At 34.7% G+C, this 22,314-nt stretch overlaps 1 protein-coding gene across 1 annotated transcript in view; it reads right to left on the bottom strand.

Annotated features, from left to right (window-relative positions):
* LOC120414237 (protein O-mannosyl-transferase TMTC1-like) overlaps positions 1–22,314 on the bottom strand; it is a 178,843-nt gene that overhangs the window by 10,686 nt on the left and 145,843 nt on the right. The window contains exons 7-8 of the mRNA XM_039575348.2: positions 21,339–21,503; positions 21,021–21,278 (exon numbers count right to left, since the gene is read on the bottom strand). Coding sequence (XP_039431282.2) covers positions 21,021–21,278; positions 21,339–21,503 — 423 coding nt within the window. The remainder of the gene's footprint in view (positions 1–21,020; positions 21,279–21,338; positions 21,504–22,314) is intronic.

Genomic DNA, 22,314 nt, shown 5'->3' with positions numbered 1-22,314 from the left:
GGTCTACAAGCTTTAAGAGGAAAGTTCATTTCTAAGGCAGGATTACCTCAGCGAGGCAGAAAAAAACGTCCACACAATATTTGGCTCCACTCAAAAATGGCTGTGGCTCCTTTCTGACTTTGAAAAGGGTTTTGGACGAGTTGTTGACGTTATTTAGAAAATAGCATGATTTTAGGAAACAGTATTAGTGGTGGGCAAAATCGCACTTTTTTAGGAGCCGCTCATTTTTGTTTGCTTATTGAAAAGAACTGCTCTTTTTAACGGCTCTTTCGCTCTTTTTCAAAGATTAGATAAAAAGGGGTTTTTTTAAAGAATCGTGTGATTCTACAAGCTATTTCACATTGGACCTTTATGAATTATTTGATAAAACAAATTAAAACTGAAAACGAGAAGATGCCCTTGGAAACCATAAGTCTTGGTGGTCTCTTTGTCAAGATTTCTACTCGAACCTAAACATTCGAGTAATTGAATGGCATCCAAACTTAAATCTAGGATGCTGGAAAATTGTTTTTAATTGCGTTTATTTCTGGAAGAATTGTACTAATGCTGATGATTTATTTGAAGAAAATATTTTGTGAACTCTTTTCTACATTTTGATTTAAGCGATTAAGTCTATAAACGTTAAAGTTTAATCGGACAAAAGAGTTTATTTTATTTTTTCAAAAATCTCTAAACTATTCAGTAGATTTTTGGTAATATTTTACAAATTATGCAATTTGAAATGCTCAAATTCGTATTCTGGTAATACTTAAGTGTACAATCAGTTGTACAATGTTTTTTTTACATTTTGTTTAGACAATCACATACTTTTGAGATAAATTTTTATTAGCATTGAAATATTAGAAATTGCATTTTCAATTCTCAAAAACAAATTTAAAACTTTTTTTATTCGAAATTTTACAAAATACCCAAGTAACATTTTTCCCAGGAGTTCTACAAGAGCTCTTCAAGATAGCTACAGCATAGCAGTTTGGACCGCGGTTGGATTAAATTCTCTTCAAAACTTCTTCAGGAGTTTGGAAGAGTACTTGAAGGGAGTTTCATCCTACCGCGGTCCAAACTCCTATGCTGTAGCTATCTTGAAGAGCTCTTGTAGAACTCTTGGAAAAAAATATTACTTGGGTATATTTATAACATAAATCATGCCATCCTGAAACGGATCTGAGCCACGGTTCGTTCGCTCTTTTTAGTGAACCGACTGTATGACCGGCTCGCTCTTTTTTTTGTTAATATTTATTAATATTTGTTTGTTTTTTTTTTTTTTTATATTTTCGGATACATTTGTCTACTATTTGAAGCCTTGTTGTTGTTTGCCCGTTTCTCTAGAATTTTTTTTCAAGGCCATGGAATCGTAACGAAGGACAAGCAAAATTAAATTAAAAAAACAATCAAACTTTTTTTTTTTAAAGAAAAATAAAACAAAATTTAAACAGAGTGATTTTTTGGAATGGTAACGGTAATAAATGTCATTGGAATAAAGAAGCTTGAATTATTTTCAAAGATAACTTTTTTCTGAGGAGTTATATGAACACTAGTTGTAGTAGGTGCAGGAACAAATAACTTATAAACAGACCTCTTTAAATATGATTAGTTCTCGAGATTAGATGAAATAGACTAGATCAATTATTTCGTGATTTATAGGGCGTCCAATTTTCCCGGGTTTCGAATTTCCCGGGAAACGGGAAAAACATTTTTGAAATCCCGGGAATTCCCGGGATCCCGGGAAATTTTTAAAGCTGTCATAAAATCTATGTTTTCATAATATTTGATATGTTTTCAAGCTTAAAATCATAGAATAAGCAGAATAATATTAATTAGTGAAATCTACACTTCAATCTAAACAAGGACGACCGTTTTGACCGTTTTAAAAGAAATTAAAAATTGTTTTTTTATCCTCTGTTTTGCTTTGGATTTTAAATGAACTTAAATTTTTAATTCAAATGTGATTCAAATTAAATAACTGTTTTAAATGAATATATTTCTTTTATATATTTTTTATATGACATGACTACAAAAGCTCGAAAATTTTCTTTGAAAATGTTTAAAAAAAATAATAAGCGACAACAAATAAAATGATTCCAGCCAATGTTAAATTTTAGATAAGTTTTGAATTTCTTGATTTATATAAAACATATTTTACAAATTATCTTTATGTTACTACCGCCAACTGATGAAAATCAGGACTACAGTCTGAATAGGTACAGGAGATTTTAGAGGAATATAATTGGAAATCGAATACTAGGAATTATAATGATCTGTTCCTGTTTGAAACGAAATCATTATGCAAAAAATGGCTTCAATAGCTGTCTTAATTCGTTACATTTGTCCTGATTTGCCCAAGATTATGCCGGTATTTGATGAAAAATAATTTAATAGGATATTTTTTTAAATTTAATATCCTAAATATAAGTAAATATAATACTCTTTTTTTATTTTAATGCTTTTAAATTTGTATCGCTTACTATGTATTCAACTGTTCATCGATTTCTACAACCAAATCTGAATTTTCAGACCAACATTTGTTTTTTTTTAATTCCCGAACAGACGGACATAACTTAGGAATAACAATTTTTGATGTTTGAAAATACTAGGCCAATAACATTTTATGTTATATATAACAAGTTTTGTTATTCGCCGTTATGATTTTTTTGTTATTGAATTGTTGTTGTAATAACAGACTAACATCATGTTTAGTTATTCTTCGAACAAAACTATGTTATTATTTTTTTGTTATTTTAACAACTAATCCGATCATCCCAATAACAGTTTGAGATATTCTTCCATAACAAAAAATGTTATTCCTAAGTTGTTTTGGCTTGCAATCAATATCATACCAATAACAAATTTTGTTATGATAACATAAACTGTTAGTAAACTCTTATGCAAAATTGGATTTTGCAAGAATACTCCATAACACTTTCTGTTATTTTAACAGTATTTGTTATTGAAATGGCATGAATTAGTTATTACCGTCTTTTTGGGTTTCGGGATTTCCCGGGACAAATTACAAAAAATCCCGGGATTCGGGAATTCCCGGTTTTAGAAAAATCCCGGGATTTTTGTCCCGGGAATTCCCGGGATGGACGCACTAGTGATTTACATATTTATATGTTTTAATTTGGATGACATTTTCACAAATTCCCTGCATCAATATATTGATATAAACAAATTAGCATCATAAGAATTTTCATACAAGTCTCCAAATAATGTTGTGTGATATCCAGAAAAAATATGACAAACTCTTAGAAAAATAACCATTTCTTAATTTAACTTTTCTTTTTATCAAAAGTTGAATTCCCATGATACGTATTTCTTATTTTATTTTTTTAAATATAGTGGAGAATCTGGTTTCAGAGATATTAAATTCCGGATATTTTTTTTAAGGAAATGAAAATGATTTTTTCTAAGTATCAACTTAACAGCCTCTCATTTTCAACTGATGATGTCTCAAAAACTCTTGGGTTGAATATCAATGATAAAAATGAAACCCATGCGATTTTTTCCATGATTTTCAAACTTGGTCTGTCTTTATTTTTATCCGTCTACCAAATCAGTAAGAAAATTCCTCCTTTAGATACAGAATTAACATACTCGTTTTGTATGAACATCCCCCAAATTTTCAAAAGTTTGCATGGAAAAAACAATGCTGCAAAATAAGTTTTTATACACGTGGGAAGTATCATCCAAATCAAATTAAAAAACTAACTTAATCCACTTATGTGGTTGATGCCTTCCTCACTTTTTACCAACAATGGGTAATATGAGTGGTTTGGACACATATTTCAGCTATTTTTTTTAGGTCCAGAAAAATAAGTACACAGATATAACTTAAGTTGTCATAACTCGAGACAGGGTTGCCAGATTTTCAATTATGTGGACTCGTTGGAAAGGTCTCTTGATATGGGTCCGGACATCGTTTACATACATTTAAATGAGATCCGGCTTCAAAAAAGTACATAAATATCACTTAAGTGGTCATAACTCGAGACAGGGTTGCCAGATCTTCAATATTGTGGACTCGTTGGAAAGGTCTCTTGATTACCTAACCAACGATGGGTCGGATGATGGATCCGGACATCGTTTACATACATTTAAGTGAGATCCGGCTTCAAAAAAGTACATAAATATCACTTAAGTGGTCATAACTCGAGACAGGGTTGCCAGATCTTCGATGTTGTGGACTCATTGGAAAGGTATCTTGATTACCTAATCAACGATGGGTCGGATGATGGATCCGGACATCGTTAACACACATTTAAGTGAGATCCGGCTTCAAAAAAGTACATAAATATCACTTAAGTGGTCATAACTCGAGACAGGGTTGCCAGATCTTCGATGTTGTGGACTAGTTGAAAAAGTCTCTTGATTACCTAACCAACGATGGGTCGGATGATGGTTTCGGACATCGTTAACATACATTTAAGTGAGGTCCGGCTTCAAAAAAGTACATAAATATCACTTAAGTGGTCATAACTCGAGACAGGGTTACCAGATCTTCGATGTTGTGGACTGGTTGGAAAGGTCTCTTGATTACCTAACCAACGATTGGTCGGATGATAGTTCCGGACATCGTTAACATACATTTAAGTGAGATCCGGCTTCAAAAAAGTACATAAATATCACTTAAGTGGTCATAACTCGAGACAGGGTTGCCAGATCTTCAATATTGTGGACTCGTTGGAAAGGTCTCTTGATTACCTAACCAACGATGGGTCGGATGATGGATCCGGACATCGTTTACATACATTTAAGTGAGATCCGGCTTCAAAAAAGTACATAAATATCACTTAAGTGGTCATAACTCGAGACAGGGTTGCCAGATCTTCGATGTTGTGGACTCGTTGGAAAGGTCTCTTGATTACCTAACCAACGATGGGTCGGATGATGGATTCGGACATCGTTTACATGCATATAATTGAGATCCGGATATATGTGAAAACACATTTTTATACATAACTTTTGAACTACTTATCGAAACTTCAAACAATTCAATAGCGATGTATGGGACCCTAAACCAAGTCGAATGCAATTGGTTCGATCAAAATCGGTTCAGCCAGTGCTGAGAAAACTTGGCAAGATTTTTGAACACATACATACATACACACACACACACATACACACACACACACACACATACACACACACACACACATACACACACACAGACATTTGTTCAGTTTTCGATTCTGAGTCGATATGTATATATGAAGGTGGGTCTTCGAGCTTTTAATAAAAAGTTCATTTTTAGAGCAGGATTATAGCCTTACCTCAGTGAGGAAGGCAAAAGAAAAGCAATCCACTTTAACGACCCCCGGGTCTTTTGTGGGCTCTGTTGCAAGTTTCTGCTCATTTCTAGGCGTTCGAAGGTTATGTGTGGTGAGTCACCCAAAACCTCTTTTACGCAAATGCACCGACGTTTTACTTCCCCATCCGATAAAAAGGCCAGGAGGATAAAGCGGGAATCGAACCCACGCCCCAAGGCAACTTAGGGATCGTCAGCCGAAGCCGCTAACCACTGCGCCACGAGGCCCTCGATCCAAATCAAATAATACAAAGAAAAGTTTTTTTATTTTGGGAAATGTAGAAAACTACTAAAATGCTTTTATTATGTTTGATTTGATATTTGGTTTCAGGGGAGTTAAAGACGTGAAGGCGTTTCATTTTTACTTTGTCAATTTCTCTTAAAGCGAAAGTTATTCTCACAAGATTTAATGTTCACAAAGTAATTGTTAAATAGTTATCTTTTCTCAAGATTTGATTTCTCGGAATCAAATATCCAACGCTCTTTTCGAAACCTTCAAGCGTTGATTGCAGCGCACTCCCGTTCATCCGAGCTGCAAGAGTTGCTTGCTCCATCAATACCCAATTTGCAGCGCATATCACGTTACAACTTCGCACAATGTTGCCTTAATTCCGGGTCCTGCGAGGAGAAGCTAAAGTAGCGCACTACTTTGCAACAAGCTCTAGCTTTAGCTCCAACTAGTAACAGCAGCGCTAGTTTGATTTATGGACGATGGAAATCTACCATGTAACGTAATTTCGTCACCACTGTGGGATGCTTTATGCATTTTAATTTTTTTTTTTTAGAAATTGTGATTTTGATTCTATTTTTCTAAAATAATTTGAAATAGTTTAGGGTTCAGTTGAAAATTACGAAAGTAACGAGTTCACAGAGAATTGCGACCTCTTCGCAGCTTCCTCACTGATGACTGAGAAAAAAAACCGGCCCCATCCATAATATAGCTGATGTTGGCGTAGGACTACCCTGAAAAGCGCGCGGGCGTTGTTAGTTGAGCTTTTGGAGAGCGAACAAGAAAAAAATAAAAAGCTCCAGAATAAAGTGCAACCCAGCGCAGAATTGCGGAGCAGTCAAGTGAGCTGCAGTAAGTTTATGTTGCACGTAAAGTGGATATAAGCATAAAGTTTCAACTGGTATTTGGAGAAGTTCGTTCGAAGCAGGCAGGCAGCTGCCAGAGAATAAGCTTAGAACAACCGACAAAGTTAAATAACGAAAGGGCTTTGCAACACACTTCCCGGTTCCTGGAGTTTCAACTTCAATCATAAACCTTTCCGCTGATACGGTTGGTGCACATGACAGAATGGAAAATTTTCTCTTTCTCTATCTGAATTAGTTAGTTTGAGATTCTATTCAAGAGATAGTTAGTTGGCAGTCTGAATGAGTGAGTTTTTCAGAAGGCTGATTTTAATTTAATCTTTTCAATCTTATTTAAGTTGAACATTTGTGGCAGCATCAGTAACGGGAATGACTTTTCCTCGGAACAAGTTTCGAATTTCCCAAAATCACACCCGTCATTTTTCAACCCAACAAAAAAAAATCCTTCCTTTTCGCACATTTCCAGCTTAACCCACCCGGGAACACCAAAGTGATTCAGCAAATCGTTTCACAAATCTGACATTTTTCACATCACAAAGCACTTTCCAAAGCGAATCGAAAGAAACAAAAAAGAAAAGAAAAAGGGAAAGCCATTTTCCACTTATTGTGATCCTCCGGGGAGTGGCGTCGATACCGTCCTGACCGTTTGGGGGATTGGACGAAACTTTAAACATTTTTTCCTCCGATTCAAAGGTTTTAGCAATAAGCAGCTCAAAAGGACGGACTCGAAAGGAGGGGGAAGGGGGCATTTAGTAGGAAGTAATCCCAATTCCCAGATTAAAAATTCTTCCACATGTGATGGGCCTCCGTCTGGACGGGGAACAGACGAGGTTTTTTTGTTCGAACTGGCCTACGAAACAAAAATTGGCAAAGTGGTGGATTTGAAAGAGAGTGGAAAATTGAATTTCAATCGTGTTAGAACGGTGAAAACTTTAGGCCTACGCTAGGGTGCAGGTTTGAGGACAATTCAGTGGAGGTAGGATGTTGAATAAATTGTAAAAAACAACAATTTGAAACTGATATTGAACGGTTGGTAGACAGTTAACACCAACAATAAAAAATACGGTAAAAAATATTGCTGCCATCATCAAAAATGAAAAAAAAAATTAATTTAACTTCTTGACTTTGACTGATATATTAAGATTTAAAATTATTTTACAGTCATCATAAAAACCGATAAATTGTTATAAAATGAAAATTGGACCGTTTGAGATTTCTAGTTAAAGGAGTTTTCTGGCTTAAATTTTCGAAAATTTTCAGTTTTTGCATTTTAAAAATATTTCTTGAAAAGTCTTCTATACTCGTTAATAGTTAAAAAAAGCTGTTTTAGTATTTTCTGCGTATTTTGAAAATGTAATATATTTTGTTTTAAGTATGCTATAAATTGCAAAGAAGAAATTTCTATCATATTCAAATGAGCAATTCTCTGTAATTGAAGTCATTCATATTTTTATTTCTTTTTAATCAGGCTGATCCAAAAATGGTGTCTTCGGTGTGCCCAAAGAAGCCATTTTGCATCATTAGTTTGCCCATATAATTTTCCTCACAAATTTGGCAGCTTTTTATAATGTTTCAGGGGACATCAAATGCCAACTTTTCAGAAATATCCTGACCAAGCAAAAAATCTTTGACTGAGCTATAATTTTTTGAATCAATACCATTTTTTTCAAAAGATGGAAATATTGGTCGTAGAAGTTTTTCAACTTCATTTTTAGATGTAAAATCGAATTTGCAATCAAAAAGTACTGTAGTGAAATTTTGATTAAGTGCACTGTTTTCAAGTTATAACCATTTTTGGAAAACTTTTTTGAAAATAGTGGCAGTTTTTCATTTTTTGAATTAGTGCGCATGAGATTTTTTTTTGCTTTTTTGAACTTTGTTGATACGACCCTTAGTTGCTGAGATATTGCCATGCAATGATTAAAAAACAGAAAAACTATGTTTTTAGTATATATTTTCTATTTATAAAAAATAACAAAATATATTTTTTGTAAGTACTCGAATATTTATAATTTGCAATATGAGTATCAAACGATTCAAATTTTTGCTAGCATTTTCACTGTTTTAGAGTTTTTTGAATGAAATACTCAAATTTTCACAGAATACCGTATTTTCTCAAAAATACTCAAACTTTTATCTTATGCAATAAGGTATTAAATGATTCAAAATTTTACATGTATTTTAACTGTTTTAGAGTTTTTTTTAATGAAACACTAAAATTTTCACAAAAAAACCGTATTTTCTCGAAAATACTATTTTTTTATAATTTGAAATATATAAACAGTTTTAAATTTTGCATGCATTTTACTGTTATAGAGTTTTTTTTTCAATGACATACTCAAATTTTCACAGAATACCGTATTTTCTCGAAAATACTAAAAATTTCATAATTTGCATTATGGTTATCAAACGATTCAAAATTTTGCATTTTTTAACTGTTTAGAGATTTTTAAATGAAATACTCAAATTTTCATAAAATACTGTATTTTCTCAAAAATTCTAATTTTTTTATAATTCGCAATATGGGTATCAAACGAAGCGAAATTTTACCTGCTTTTTCATTAACACTGGAACGCCCAACGCATGTCAAACTTACACGGACGCCCAAGTCCACTAAAAAAGTTGGAACGGTAACTTCAACTCGCTGGTTCTCGGGCATAACTCAACCAACCGGGACGATTCTTGTTTCCAGTAATTTGTAAGAATGTCTAGATGATCCTAGAACTTTGCAGAACTTAATTTGATCAAATCTGTAATTTCTGCGACCGAAAACATCGTTCCACCTTTTTTCAAAACGACTGCCTCCGCGGAATTTTTGGCGAATTTTTTTTGTACTCATAAAAAAAGTTGGAACGATGTTTTTAATCGCAAAATCACTGGAAAGAAGAATCATCTTGATTGGTTGAGTTATGCCCGAATTCCATTGAGTTGAAGTTACCGTTCCAACTTTTTTGGAGCCTTGGGCGTTGGAATGTTAAAAAAATTTGCGAATTTGATTTTTTTTTTATATTTTCGAGAAAATAAGGTTTTATTGTGAAAATTTAAGTATTTCATTCAAAAACTCTTAAACAGTGAGAATGCATGCACAATTTTCTATCGTTTGATACCCATATTGCGATTTTTTTTTTTAGTATTTTCGAGAAAATAAGGTATTTTGTGAAAATTTAAGTATTTCATTGAAAAAGCTCATAAACAGTGAGAATGCATGCAAAATTTTCAATCGTATGATACCCATAAAGCAAATTATAGTTATAGTAAAAATTATAGTATTTTCAAAAAAATACGGAATTTTGTGATTTTTTTTTTGCATTTCGATACCTCTGGGCTCACTTATGCTAACTAAATAGGAAAACCAGCAAGCTTAGTACAAGAGAGCACAGAGGCATCGATTTATACTTTTAAAATTACCATATTATCAATTAAATATTTACTAAGAGGAAGCTTAAAAATTCAACATACTTTGATTGGTTTCAGTAAATTTTAGAATATATTAAACATAAGTTATCGTCGATAAAATTATCGCCGACAGAATTATCGGAACGACGCTAACGATAACTATAGAACTTTCGTTATCGTTTTTGAACCTCGATTATTTTGCCAGTAAACAACCTTGATTCAAATTTTAATTATTTTTTTTTCGATGTTTTTTAAAGGATTAAAATGGATGTCTTTTAAAGGATTAAAATGGACGAAAAAAAATATGCTTGTTTCTATTCTAAAATTGACTCAGAAACACGATAAAGTTATCACCAGAAAATGGGTTCTAATCCCCGAGCAAAAAATTAAAACCAAAAAATTCACTAAAAGTAAAAGATGTGTTGAACTGCTATACCCAATGCGTTATCAGTCTCAGATGGAAGACCTAGATGTCACCTATATAAGCTCCAGGCCAAATCGAGTTGACATCTGGATGGAACACTTTTTTATTTGAGTTTGAAGATTGGGCTATTGTTCACTAAATGCCAATAACTCCCTTCAAGATTAACCAATTGGGATGCTTGACCTCGCATTTTGTTGAAGTTTTAAGCATTTCAGATGCATGAAGAATTTTTAAATTTAATTGAATTTTGCTTAAGTTACAGCCTTCCCGAACAGACGGTAATAACTAAATTCATGCCATTTCAATAACAAATACTGTTAAAATAACAGAAAGTGTTATGGAATAATCTTGAAAAATCCATTTTTGCATAAGAGTTCAATAACAGTTTATGTTATCATAACAAAAATTGTTATTGGTCTGATATTGATTGACAGCAAAAACAACTTGAGAATAACATTTTTTGTTATGGAAGAATAACTCCAAACGTTATTGGGATGATCGGATTAGTTGTTAAAATAACAAAAAATAATAACAAAGATTTGTTCGAAAAATAACGTAAAATGTTATTAGTCTGTTATTACAATAACAATCCAATAACAAAAAAATCATAACGGCAAATAACAAATCTTGTTATAAATAACATAAAATGTTATTGGCCTAGTATTTTCAAATAACAAAGATTGTTATTCCCAAGTTATTTCCGTCTGCTCGGGTTTTCGAGAATTTTGACGGTTTTGACCTTCAAACTTTGTGTCCCGATTCGCTCCACTTTTCGTTGACCTACACCCAACTGGCAGTCGCATGAAAGTATATCAGAATCTGCATGAAATCTGTCCTCATGCAGTTTTTGCGATATAGGAGTATGACATTTTTGCCCGTTACCGACAATTATCGACATTACCGACGGCTTTTTGGTTGTACTTCACAAAAAAAACACTTAGCAGAACGAGGATCGAACCACCAACTTCTTGGCTATTGATCCGACACGCTACAACCGCGCCATGGACGCTTGATGAAAAGTGAGTGAAAGAGCACCAACATATGCTTCTCTTTGGAGTGTTGCTCGGGGACGGGCCAGCATTATATGTGTTGGTGAGAACTGCAGATCGCTGAAATTTTTACACGCGGGCAAAAATGATCTACGAGCTTGCTGCAAAAAATGTTATAAAATATGACATTTTCTGCAGCAAATCCAATGTTGCAAATTTTGAGATATATTTTTCCTTTGGGTGTAGAGTGCTCATATTTTGGCCAGATGCTAGTTTTATATGTACAAACAACCACTGAAAATTTCAGGCAAATTGGGGATGCGAGATGGGTTCGCTTTGCTCATGGGCTCGCTCCTAATGACGAAGCTGACCGATTTATGCACTAAAGCTAAAACATTATTCAGCAAAAACCTATTCCAACACCTTCTGATGATACAATATTTAACCAGTGTCATCTGTTCTAAAGAAACACTTGCACTCTTACACCCTGAAATACACCTACATACACATTACACAAACTCCGCCAACACTTCTCCCACGACGCAAGGCAAGCAAAAAAAAAAAGAGCAATTATAATTTCTAAGCGGCGACTAATCCCATAAGCCCGGGCACACCTGTTTCTTGTCTTTCCTGAAAGTACCGTGTTCCATAGCACCCACGTGTGCCGCGAAGCACTCGGTGAAATCAAGCGAGAGAAGGAAATCTAAGCTTGAGCTTGGAAAAGCGCAAGCTTCGGGGTGGAAAATGTACCGAGGAAGTACTTAAACAGCTCACCGTGAAAAGTTCCGTCTTTTTCCTGGGTCGTCGTTCTTTCTGAGGCTCTTTATAAATTCATTTTCCATTTTGGAGCACTGCCGAGCTAGGAAAGGATCAATTTTTCCAACACGGTGTTACGGTTTTTACAGAGATTTTTTAAGACTTTGGTTGAAGGGAACGGCACGTGCAGCAGATTGACATTATCCGGAAGAAGATGCAGTTAATTCGACGGAGCAACACTGATTAATTGATTGGGAGCTGCATGGTAAATGTAAGCTGTGGTGTATTTTTATACTATTTTTTTGTTTTCTACTTAATTTTGCGGTACAATGTCTTGAACTAAAAAATCGCGCGATCAAAAATTCCGACATGGCTTAACTGATATTACCAATAGTTTGAAACAATTAGACAGTAAATTCTTAAATTAAAAATAACAACTTAAAGCAATTCCAAAATGTGGAATAAAGATTGAGCAGATATTGGCAACAACAAAACCCTCACAAACAAATCAGCTTGTAAAAAAAAGATTTTGCGTACAATCCAACCAAACCTCAAGGTAATCGTTAAAATCGCTTCCCTAAAACCAGAGCCCATCGTTATCCTTGTAAGGAGCGAATATAAATGTAAATATAGTCAAAACACACACACACACACACGCACTCATTCACAAACACATTCATGGGGGAAAAGAAAACAAAAACGATTGCATGTGTTCACTTTTTTCTTCTTCTTTTGCTTTTCCCGAGCTGGGATTTGGCACAGATTCCGGGAAATATTGAGCCTCTGCTGAGCCTCCCGCAGGATTTTGTCTTTGCCGGTTCCGTTCTGAACAAAGGGCACGCACCGTGAAATTATGGGAACCGGCCCAGCCAGCAGCGGCAGCAGCTCCAATCTGCAAGGGGGCCCCTCCAAAGGCCTGGGATTGGTTCCAGGGATTTCCACGCCAGTCATATGCGATTGCGTTGAGGTAAGGGGAGCTTTTTTTATTTTTTTTAAATTTCTTTTAAAAAACCAAGGATCTTTGAAAATATAAATGTTTTCAATACGTAATCATGACATTTTTGAAATAGTTGGTGTTATTCAATAAAAGCTCACTTCCCCCTAAGCAAAATCCTCCTGGGTGAGGATAGGCCTCTTTGTTTTGTGGCCCAAAGCTCGCATGTCTGCCTTTCGACAGGGAACGGAGGGGGCTCAGAAGAAAAAAAAAACGTTTGCATGAGCCAGTGCCGAATGTGAATGTGGATGTTGGCATCACGGGAGCGATTTCCCTACGATTGCTAGAGGGAACCACCGTTGCGTGTTTTGAAGGGGGGAGAGGGTCGTCTAGATTACGGAACATCGGGTGGAGACGCACAGTGTTGGTTTGGAATGTAAAAAAAAAGTTTAGTAGCTTTAAAAAAAATTTCTTATAAATTCAAATAATAATGATTAAAAGTCTTTATAAAAATATTTGATAAAACATGAATGATAGATAAAACCAGTTTTTTTTAAATTAAATACTTATTTTATATAAACAATGAAGTAATTTACTGAACACGTTAGAACAAATATGTATTAAGTTGAAATTACTGTAAATGACTTTGATAAGATTAAAATTCTTCCGCAAAATGAAGACTATAAATTAAATACATAAGGAATGGTATGTGGAATCATACTGACCGTGGTAGAAAAGTATCCAAAGTATTCAAGAAGATATTTTTTTAAATAAATTTTTGAAAAGTTAGTGCACTAAAATTAAGAAACTGTTGCTAAATATGATTTTTAAATATCCTCATAATGTTATGATTTTCTCATTAAAAATGAGTTCGAATCGAAAAATGGAGTGCATTTTTTGATTCTTTAAACAATTTTTCATCATTAGAAGATAAAATTAGTTCGGAACCAATAAATATTTTGTGTTTTCGAAACAAAAAAAAAATCATATTTAAAGGCACTTCCAGTAGAACAAATCGCCATGCAAGGATTAAAAACTGGAAAATATATGTTTTCTAAGCTTCACCCAAGCAATCCATCATTTTCTAATTTCGAGATCTCAGCAACTAATGATCTGATTTTCAATATTTAAATATGAAACATTCGTGAAATTTTCTAATATTTTCGAAAACAATACTATCAATTTTTTTTTAATTCAAGACTAAAATTTCAAAAAGGCATAATATAGAAAACATCAATATTCCTGTTCTTAAATCTTTGCATGGCAATATCTCAGCAATTTAGGGTCGTATCAACAAAGTTCAGAAAAACAAAATATATAGAATTTTTCAGCTCATCGAAAATATTTTTTCAAAGGTGGGCAAACATGCGCTCTAAATTTAAAAAAATAAATTATAACTGTCACTATTTTCAAAAAAGTTTCCTAAAAATGGCTATAATTTGAAAACAGTGCACTTTTTCAAAATTTCACTTCCAAATTCGATTTGACATCGAAAAAAGAAGTTAAATAATTTTCCCGACCAACACCTTGGTTCTTTTTAAATCAGTATCAGAATCAAAAATTTCTTTCCCACATTTCTGAAAAATTGACATTTGATGTCCTCTAGAACACATATATACTGAAAATTTAAGTTTTTTACAGTATGGGTACGAATGATCTGGAATTTTAGGTACATTCAGAAAGCTATAACACAAATTTATTTAAAAAAAACTCAAAATTCTCTCAAAACTACGTCTATTCGACAAAAAAAAAAAACAGTGGGTACAAAACAATTTGAGTATTTTCCGAAATTTATGTTTTTGCTTTGGAAATGTATGCAAAAATCCCGATTATTCTTGGGTATGTTACAATAACAATAAATTGACAATTACAACAATAAGGCTGGTACAAATTTTATTTAAAGTTTTTTTTCTCCTCCCCCCCCCCCCCCACCCTCAATGCTGGCCCAAAAATTAGGAAGCAAAAAATATTTTTCAAAAAACTGAAATTGATTTAAAATACATTCCCCTGCGTTTTAAATCATTTTGAGCATGTTTGGGTTGATTTAAACATGTTTTGAATTTAGAAAAAAAAAATCGATGTAGAGTATCGCAATTTTTTTGCTGTTTTTTTTTGTCAAATCTTACTTTTTTGAAAACAAATGATTGCAAAACTGCTGAACTTATGTTAAATGCATTTTAAAACACTTTTTGCATACAAATGTTGAGACAATGGCTTGTTATTTCAATTTTTATTTTTAATTATTTGTTTGCCTTTGAAAAATTTTAAATATATTTGCATCGGCCTAGTGACTTTTTTTCGAAAATACGTAATTTTGTGAAAATTTGCAGTATTTTTTATAAATTTGGGTAATAACTTTCTAAATATATGAAAAAATTCCGATCATTTGATACCAATATTGTAAATCACGTAAAAAACTGGTGTTTTTACTCAACAAATGTATGAAAAAATTCCGATCATTTGATACGAAAAACAAAGTTGACAAAGTACTCATATTTACACTTAGAATATTAAAAGCGCCCGCCGCGGGACTCGAACCACCAACCTCAGGATTGTGAGTGGACGGTCCGATTGATCCACACGGCGCGGACCTCTCATTTGATAGCCATATTGTAAAAACTGGAATTTTGAGTAATTTTTCGAAAATACGAAGTTTTGTGAAAATTTTGAGTATTTTCAAAAACTTGTGTTATAATAACACACTCTAGAAATCTATGAAAAAATCCCGATCATTTGATACCCATATTGTAAAAACTGAAATTTTTATTATTTTTTCGAAAATATGTAATTTGGTGGAAATTTTGAGTATTTTCAAAAACTTGTGTCATTTGATACCAATAAAGCAGTAACAATAACTTTGAGTAGTTTTTAGCATTATCAAAGTACAGAAAAATACGTATTTTTTGTGAAAATTTCAATTAATTATTATTGCAAAGGATATCTGACATCATCCCGATTCCAAAACACTTTAATTTTGTAAGGTTTGAATGATTTTTCATACATTTTCATAAAACCAAAATCCCATAAGCTCGGTGCACTGGGCCGTGCTCGACCGAGGCAGCTGAACGAATCAAAACCGGGGCATGACTGTATTGGTCTGATTATCAAACATAAAATTTTCTGACAGTAAGGCAGTTGCAAATATTTTTTGAAGTTTATGTCCCTCGACTATTATCAAAGTCGAGGGGGGGAGGGGTGGCAAAAAAATAATAAAAAAAGCTAAAAATTGAAATTACAGGCATTTGAATGAAACAATGTGTTTTAACATTCCAACGCACAAGGCTCCAAAAAAGTTGGAACGGTATTTTCAACTCGCTGGTTTTCGGACATAACTCAACCAATCAAGATGATTTTTTTTCAGTGATTTGTTAGAATGTCTAGATGATCCTAGAACTTTGCAGAACTTAATTTGATCAAATTTGTAATTTTTGCGATCAAAAACATCGTTCCAATTTTTTTTTCGCTTGTAAAAAAAAAAATCGCCGAAAATTCCGCGGAGGCAGTCGTTTTAAAAAAGGTGGAACGATGTTTTCGGTCGCAGAAATTACAGATTTGTTCAAATCTAGTTCTGCAAAATTTTAGGATCATCTAGTCATTCTTACAAATCACTTTAAACAAGAATGGTCCCGATTGGTTGAGTAATGCCCGAGAACCAGCGAGTTGAAGTTACCGTTCCACCTTTTTTGGGAGGCTTGGGCGTCCGTGTAAGTTGGACATGCGTTGGGCGTTCCAGTGTTAAAATGCATCATACACCGGTCCAGTTGTTTTGCAATCATTGATTTCCAAAATTTCTAAATACTGACAAAAATTTTATTTTTGCGAGAAAAAAAAGTTTTTGCGGTGCTGTACATTGTAATTTCATAAAAAATCAAAATATTTTTAACGTGAATACTTCCATCATTGTCATGATTTTTCGTTCAAAGATATAAATTTTGCGTCGCTTTCAATATTTTGACAAAATTCCTTCAACAGGTTGTTTAGAACAGTGCCCTACACATGCTGATTCCTTTTGGTAACGATTATCCCATTCCTTGTAAAGTTATGGAAATCGTCATTAATCAATGATTGCCAACTAGGACGTCAATGACTGTGCCACAAAATTATATAAATTTTGAAGCAAATTTGATTTAGATAAAAAATTCTTTCAGTGGCTTCAAGAAGGCAACAACCGGCACATGCTGATAAATTTTGGTAGTGAAATTCGTTAAATTGAATTTAATACAGAATATTTTATAGTGATGATCAATTTTCTTCGAAAATGATCAACGGCTTAGCCTTAAACAAGCCCAAACATGTTAAATATGATTATCAACGCAGAAAAAGGCATTTAAGATTGTTCTCAGTTTATTAGACTTCTATTTCCCTTGACATTTTGATATTTTTTTGAAAAAATATTTTTTTGCCCCCTGATTTTTCGGACCAATTCTGAAGGGGGGACAATTTTGAATAAAAGGACATTTAACAAAATGTTAAAATGTCCATCGATTTATGGTTTCTATTTATTATGTGTGTCCAACCAACCAAACGGGACCACGCGGTCGCTTCTTACAAATTGAGTTGTTTCCATGCATTTTTAGATCTACATTCTATACATGCAAATAACTCGCATAGGCATTTGGAAGGTGTTAGCTCTGCCGAGCTTCGGTGACCCATTTCTACGCTGGCTAGCCGAGCGCGAGGTACTTCAGCTTTATCGACAAGCCCCGCCCTGAAGAACGTTTGAACCAATCGGATTCAAACGTTATTTAGAACATCCGAACCCTTGTCAAATGGACAAGGATCCAGCGCGTATATAATTGATATTAACAGTATTTCTAATTCCAGTCATAGCTCACCAAGTCGCGATGGCCTAGTGGTTGGCATTTTTGCTTACCAATCCAAAGAACGGGGGATCAAACCCAGACGCGAGCGACTTTGATTTTTCGTTCATGTTCAGAGTTTCAAGATTTATATTTCCTATACTTTCACGTTGGGAGCAGATGGGAATCGAACCCAGGACCATTCGCTTACAAAGCGAACACCGTGACCAGTCAGCCACGGCCGCTCCATGGTTTCTATTTCTTATCACCTTAAATTACAGTGGACTTTCTGGCTGTCGATCTTCTCGATGTCAATTTTGCTCCAGCTGTCAATAAGTTTTCCAGTCCTTTACAAAAGTTTGCTTCAATTTATTGTTTAATAATTTGATAACACCCGCTCTCGACGGTCCCTTCAATATCGGCAACGAGAGAGTTCACTGTATAAATCTTCATAAAAATCATAATTGAATTATTTACAGTAATTTTAGTTTTAACATTAATATTTTTAATTTAATTATTTTTAATAACGCATTTCTATGTCATACATGGGTTATTTATTTTTTCGATAAGGCCGATGCAAATTTTGTTCAAAAATTTTGTCCCTCGGCTCTGGCTGGGGTCGAGGGAGTGGCAAAAACAATATAGGGTAATTCTCTACCAACTCACACGAAATCGGGAAAAGTTGCCCCGACCCCTCTTCGATTTGCGTGAAACTTTGTCCTAAGGGGTAACTTTTGTCCCTGATCACGAATCCGAGGTCCATTTTTTGATATCTCGTGACGGAGGGGCGGTACGACCCCTTCCATTTTTGAACATGCGAAAAAAGAGGTGTTTTTCAACAATTTGCAGCCTGAAACGGTGATGAGATAGAAATTTGGTGTCAAAGGGACTTTTATGTAAAATTAGACGCCCGATTTGATGGCGTACTCATAATTCCGAATAAACGTATTTTTCATCGAAAAAAACACTAAAAAAGTTTTAAAAATTCTCCCATTTTCCGTTAATCGACTGTAAAAAATTTTGGAACATGTCATTTTATGGGAAATTTAATGTACTTTTCGAATCTACATTGTCCCAGAAGGGTCATTTTTTCATTTAAAACAAAATTTTTTATTTTAAAATTTCGTGTTTTTTTCTAACTTTGCAGGGTTATTTTTTAGAGTGTAACAATGTTCTACAAAGTTGCAAAAAAATTGATATATAGACATAAGGGGTTTGCTTATAAACATCACGAGTTATCGCGATTTTACGAAAAAAAGTTTTGAAAAAGTTACTTTTTGCGTTTCTCTTTGTTTCGTCGTCCGTGTCTGTCGCGGGTGACCATGAATGGCCATGATCGATGACGACCAACTTTTTCAAAACTTTTTTTCGTAAAATCGCGATAACTCGTGATGTTTATAAGCAAACCCCTTATGTCTATATATTAATTTTTTTGTAGTTGTCTGCTCTACAACTTTGTAGAACATTGTTACACTCTAAAAAATAACTCTGCAAAGTTAGAAAAAACACGAAATTTTAAAATGAAAAATTTTGTTCTAAATGAAAAAATGACCCTTCTGGGACAATGTAGATTCGAAAAGTACATTTAATTTCCCATAAAATGACATGTTCCAAAATTTTTCACAGTCGAGTAACGGAAAATGGGAGAATTTTTAAAACTTTTTTAGTGTTTTTTTCGATGAAAAATACGTTTATCCACGTTTCGATCTCACTAGGTTTTTTGGCCAAATTTTCCCTAGTTTTTGTTTAATTGCATTCGAAGAACCTTCTGTTACCAAGCGGTTATTGAAAAGGAAATAGTTGCAAGGAACACCAAATCTCTATGAACCAGTCATTCACACAAGTTGTAAAATTGTTATTTCGGTAAATAAAATGAATTGAATTGAATTGAAAATACGTTTATTCAGAATTCTGAGTACGCCATCAAATCGGGCGTCTAATTTTACACAAAAGTCCCTTTGACACCAAATTTCTATCTCATCACCGTTTCAGGCTGCAAATTTTTGAAAACACCTCTTTTTTCACATGTTCAAAAATGGAAGGGGTCGTACCGCCCCTCCGTCACGAGATATCAAAAAACGGACCTCGGATTCGTGATCAGGGACAAAAGTTACCCCTTAAGACAAAGTTTCACGCAAATCGAAGAGGGGTCGGGGCAACTGCTGTGTGAGTTGGCGGAGAATTACCCTACAGATATTGAAATAACAAGCCTTAGCTTCAACGTTTACATGGAAAAGGTGTTGAAAAATGCAATTCACTCTAGTACAGTTGTTTTGCAATCATTAGTTTTCCAAAAATGTATGATTTGACGAAAACAAGACAATAAACATATTTTTTTTAAATTGAAAACATTTTTATATCAACCCGAACGTGATAAAAATAATTCTAAACGCAGACTAATGCATTTTAAATTGATATCAGCTAATTGCACTTAAATTTCCATTGAAATTTTGAAGTTTTTCGAAAATAAAGGGGTGTGGGGGAGGGATAAAAACATTAAATAAAATTTGTACCAGCCTAATTTAAATTTAAAATAAAACTCGGATAAAGGAATGATACTTAATATAGCAAACTTTTCTCCAACTCATTGTTCTATTCTTGTGAAGTTGGAGACTGCGCAATCGTTTGTAACCTCCATTAGTTGATGGATCTTTTTACAGTTGTGAATAATACAGGATAATATTGACAGATTAAAAAGTCATGCACTGAACATGCAAGGAATAAATTGTAATTTTGTTATAATTTCCAGAATAAAAGATTAAAAAACAATTGAATGATGTAACGTTTCGTGGCTTCTTAAGGTATGCCTGAACAAATTTATGAGTGGTTAGCAAGAAGTTACAATCCTGTTGAAGTACGATTTAACATATTTGGTGAAAACAGAAATTTAAATTTTAACTATCACAGTGTTCGCTTCCACCGAGAACGTTCACGTTGCTTTTCGCAGGAACGCACTGCGAGTTGGCAGAATGGGAATGTTTTTTTTTTTTGTTGTTTTCCCTTTATTTTCCCCCCGGGTGTGCCAGAGCGCGCCTTCTCTCTGGCGTGGAAAATTAAAACCGAGAACCGAGATTGTTTTCAATCACGGGAAACACATCTACCCCGCACCTCACGTGACGGTGTGGTGGATTTTCAAGGAAATTGCTAGGTTACTCTGGGTGGGAGCGTGAGTTATTCAGATGATATGGAACACAAACAGAGGTCTTGCTGTGAAGTGGAGGGTTTGTTGAACTTCGTGCGGAATAATTCGTTACAAGATTGTTAGAACATCAAAGTTTTTTTTTTGCCGATGATCCGATGCAAAATGTCTCCCCAAAACTTTACTTACCGGTACAGCTGTCCCAGGTTGTAGTGGGCATTGATGTGCTCCGACGAGTACCGGATCGCCTCCAGGAAGTGGTACTCTGCCGGACCAAACTCGACCATCAGCGTCCCGATGTTGTTGTGGGCACTGGCATAGGTTGGCCACAGGCGCAGGGCCTCGCGGTAGTGCACGATGGCGTCCTCCGGCTGGGACGAATCGCGCAGATAATTCCCGAAATTGTAGTGCATTTTGGCGTTGTGGGGTAGGGTTTGGAGACCGGATCTGGGAGGCAAAACGATTTGTTCAAACAACTCGATTCAGCTTTATGAGAAGCTGCCTTACCTAAGGAGTGCCTCCCGTGAGCTCCAGTCCACGTTGCGGGTGAGGGTCTTGAGGGTTCCGGCTACTATCAGGAGGATGCCAAACGCCATGATGGACTTTCGTAGCTTGGGAACGCGCTCCCAGAGCCGCTGGGCACCGTACACCACCAGAATTACGCTGCCCATGCTGGAAAACAAACAGATTTTAGGGTTATTCACAAATTTAATAGTAATAATATCAATTATCCAATTCTGTCACCAAACTTTTCCATGAGGCTGACTTTTATATAAGGTCTATTAAAAAAGACGTATGACGCTCCCAATAATTGACGCTAAAACGCTTCTCCCCAATCTTTTGAGTGATAAGCACTTCCGGAAATAACCTCCCACCCCCGATCGTTCGTTGACACACTGGCGCAGATATTTACTGCCCCACTCATCGTTAGCACCGTGAAATCAATTGGTCCGGGAAAACCGAAACGTTTCACCGGAGGGGAAAATCTTGATAAAACGCCCGCACACCGTACATTTCTTAAACGCCATAACGAATCCAATTTAGTTTTGATTACTTCGGAAAACTTCCGGCACACGTTCGAGTCTCTCTATTTCTCTGTATGTGTGTATGTGTGTGATTTACTTCGTGACGCTGAGTGTGTGTGTGTGTGTGTTATTCTTTTCTTTTCTCACGTCTCTCGAGCCATCACGGAGGAACGATTGATGGTGATGGTGATGGTAGGCAGTCAGTCAGGCGCTTTTCGTGGCAAATAAATTGATTTGATTCAGCAGAAATACAAAAAGGAAAGCTCGCTGCCTTCTGGCACGACCACCTGACACGTACCGGCGTTATAGTAGTTGTTCGTTAGGAACAACTTAATTTTAGGATATTTTATTACTTTGACTAAGGCAAAAGGCCTTTCCACTAAAATATTTGAAACAAAAAACATAAAAAACTGGTGAAAAAAAATAAAATCTTTAAAAACTGAAGAACAAGATGTAAC

This window comes from Culex pipiens, chromosome 2, assembly GCF_016801865.2.
Source record: "Culex pipiens pallens isolate TS chromosome 2, TS_CPP_V2, whole genome shotgun sequence".
NCBI lineage: Eukaryota > Metazoa > Arthropoda > Insecta > Diptera > Culicidae > Culex > Culex pipiens.
The sequence above is the reverse complement of the archived record's forward strand: the minus strand, read 5'-3'. Positions and strand labels throughout refer to the sequence as shown.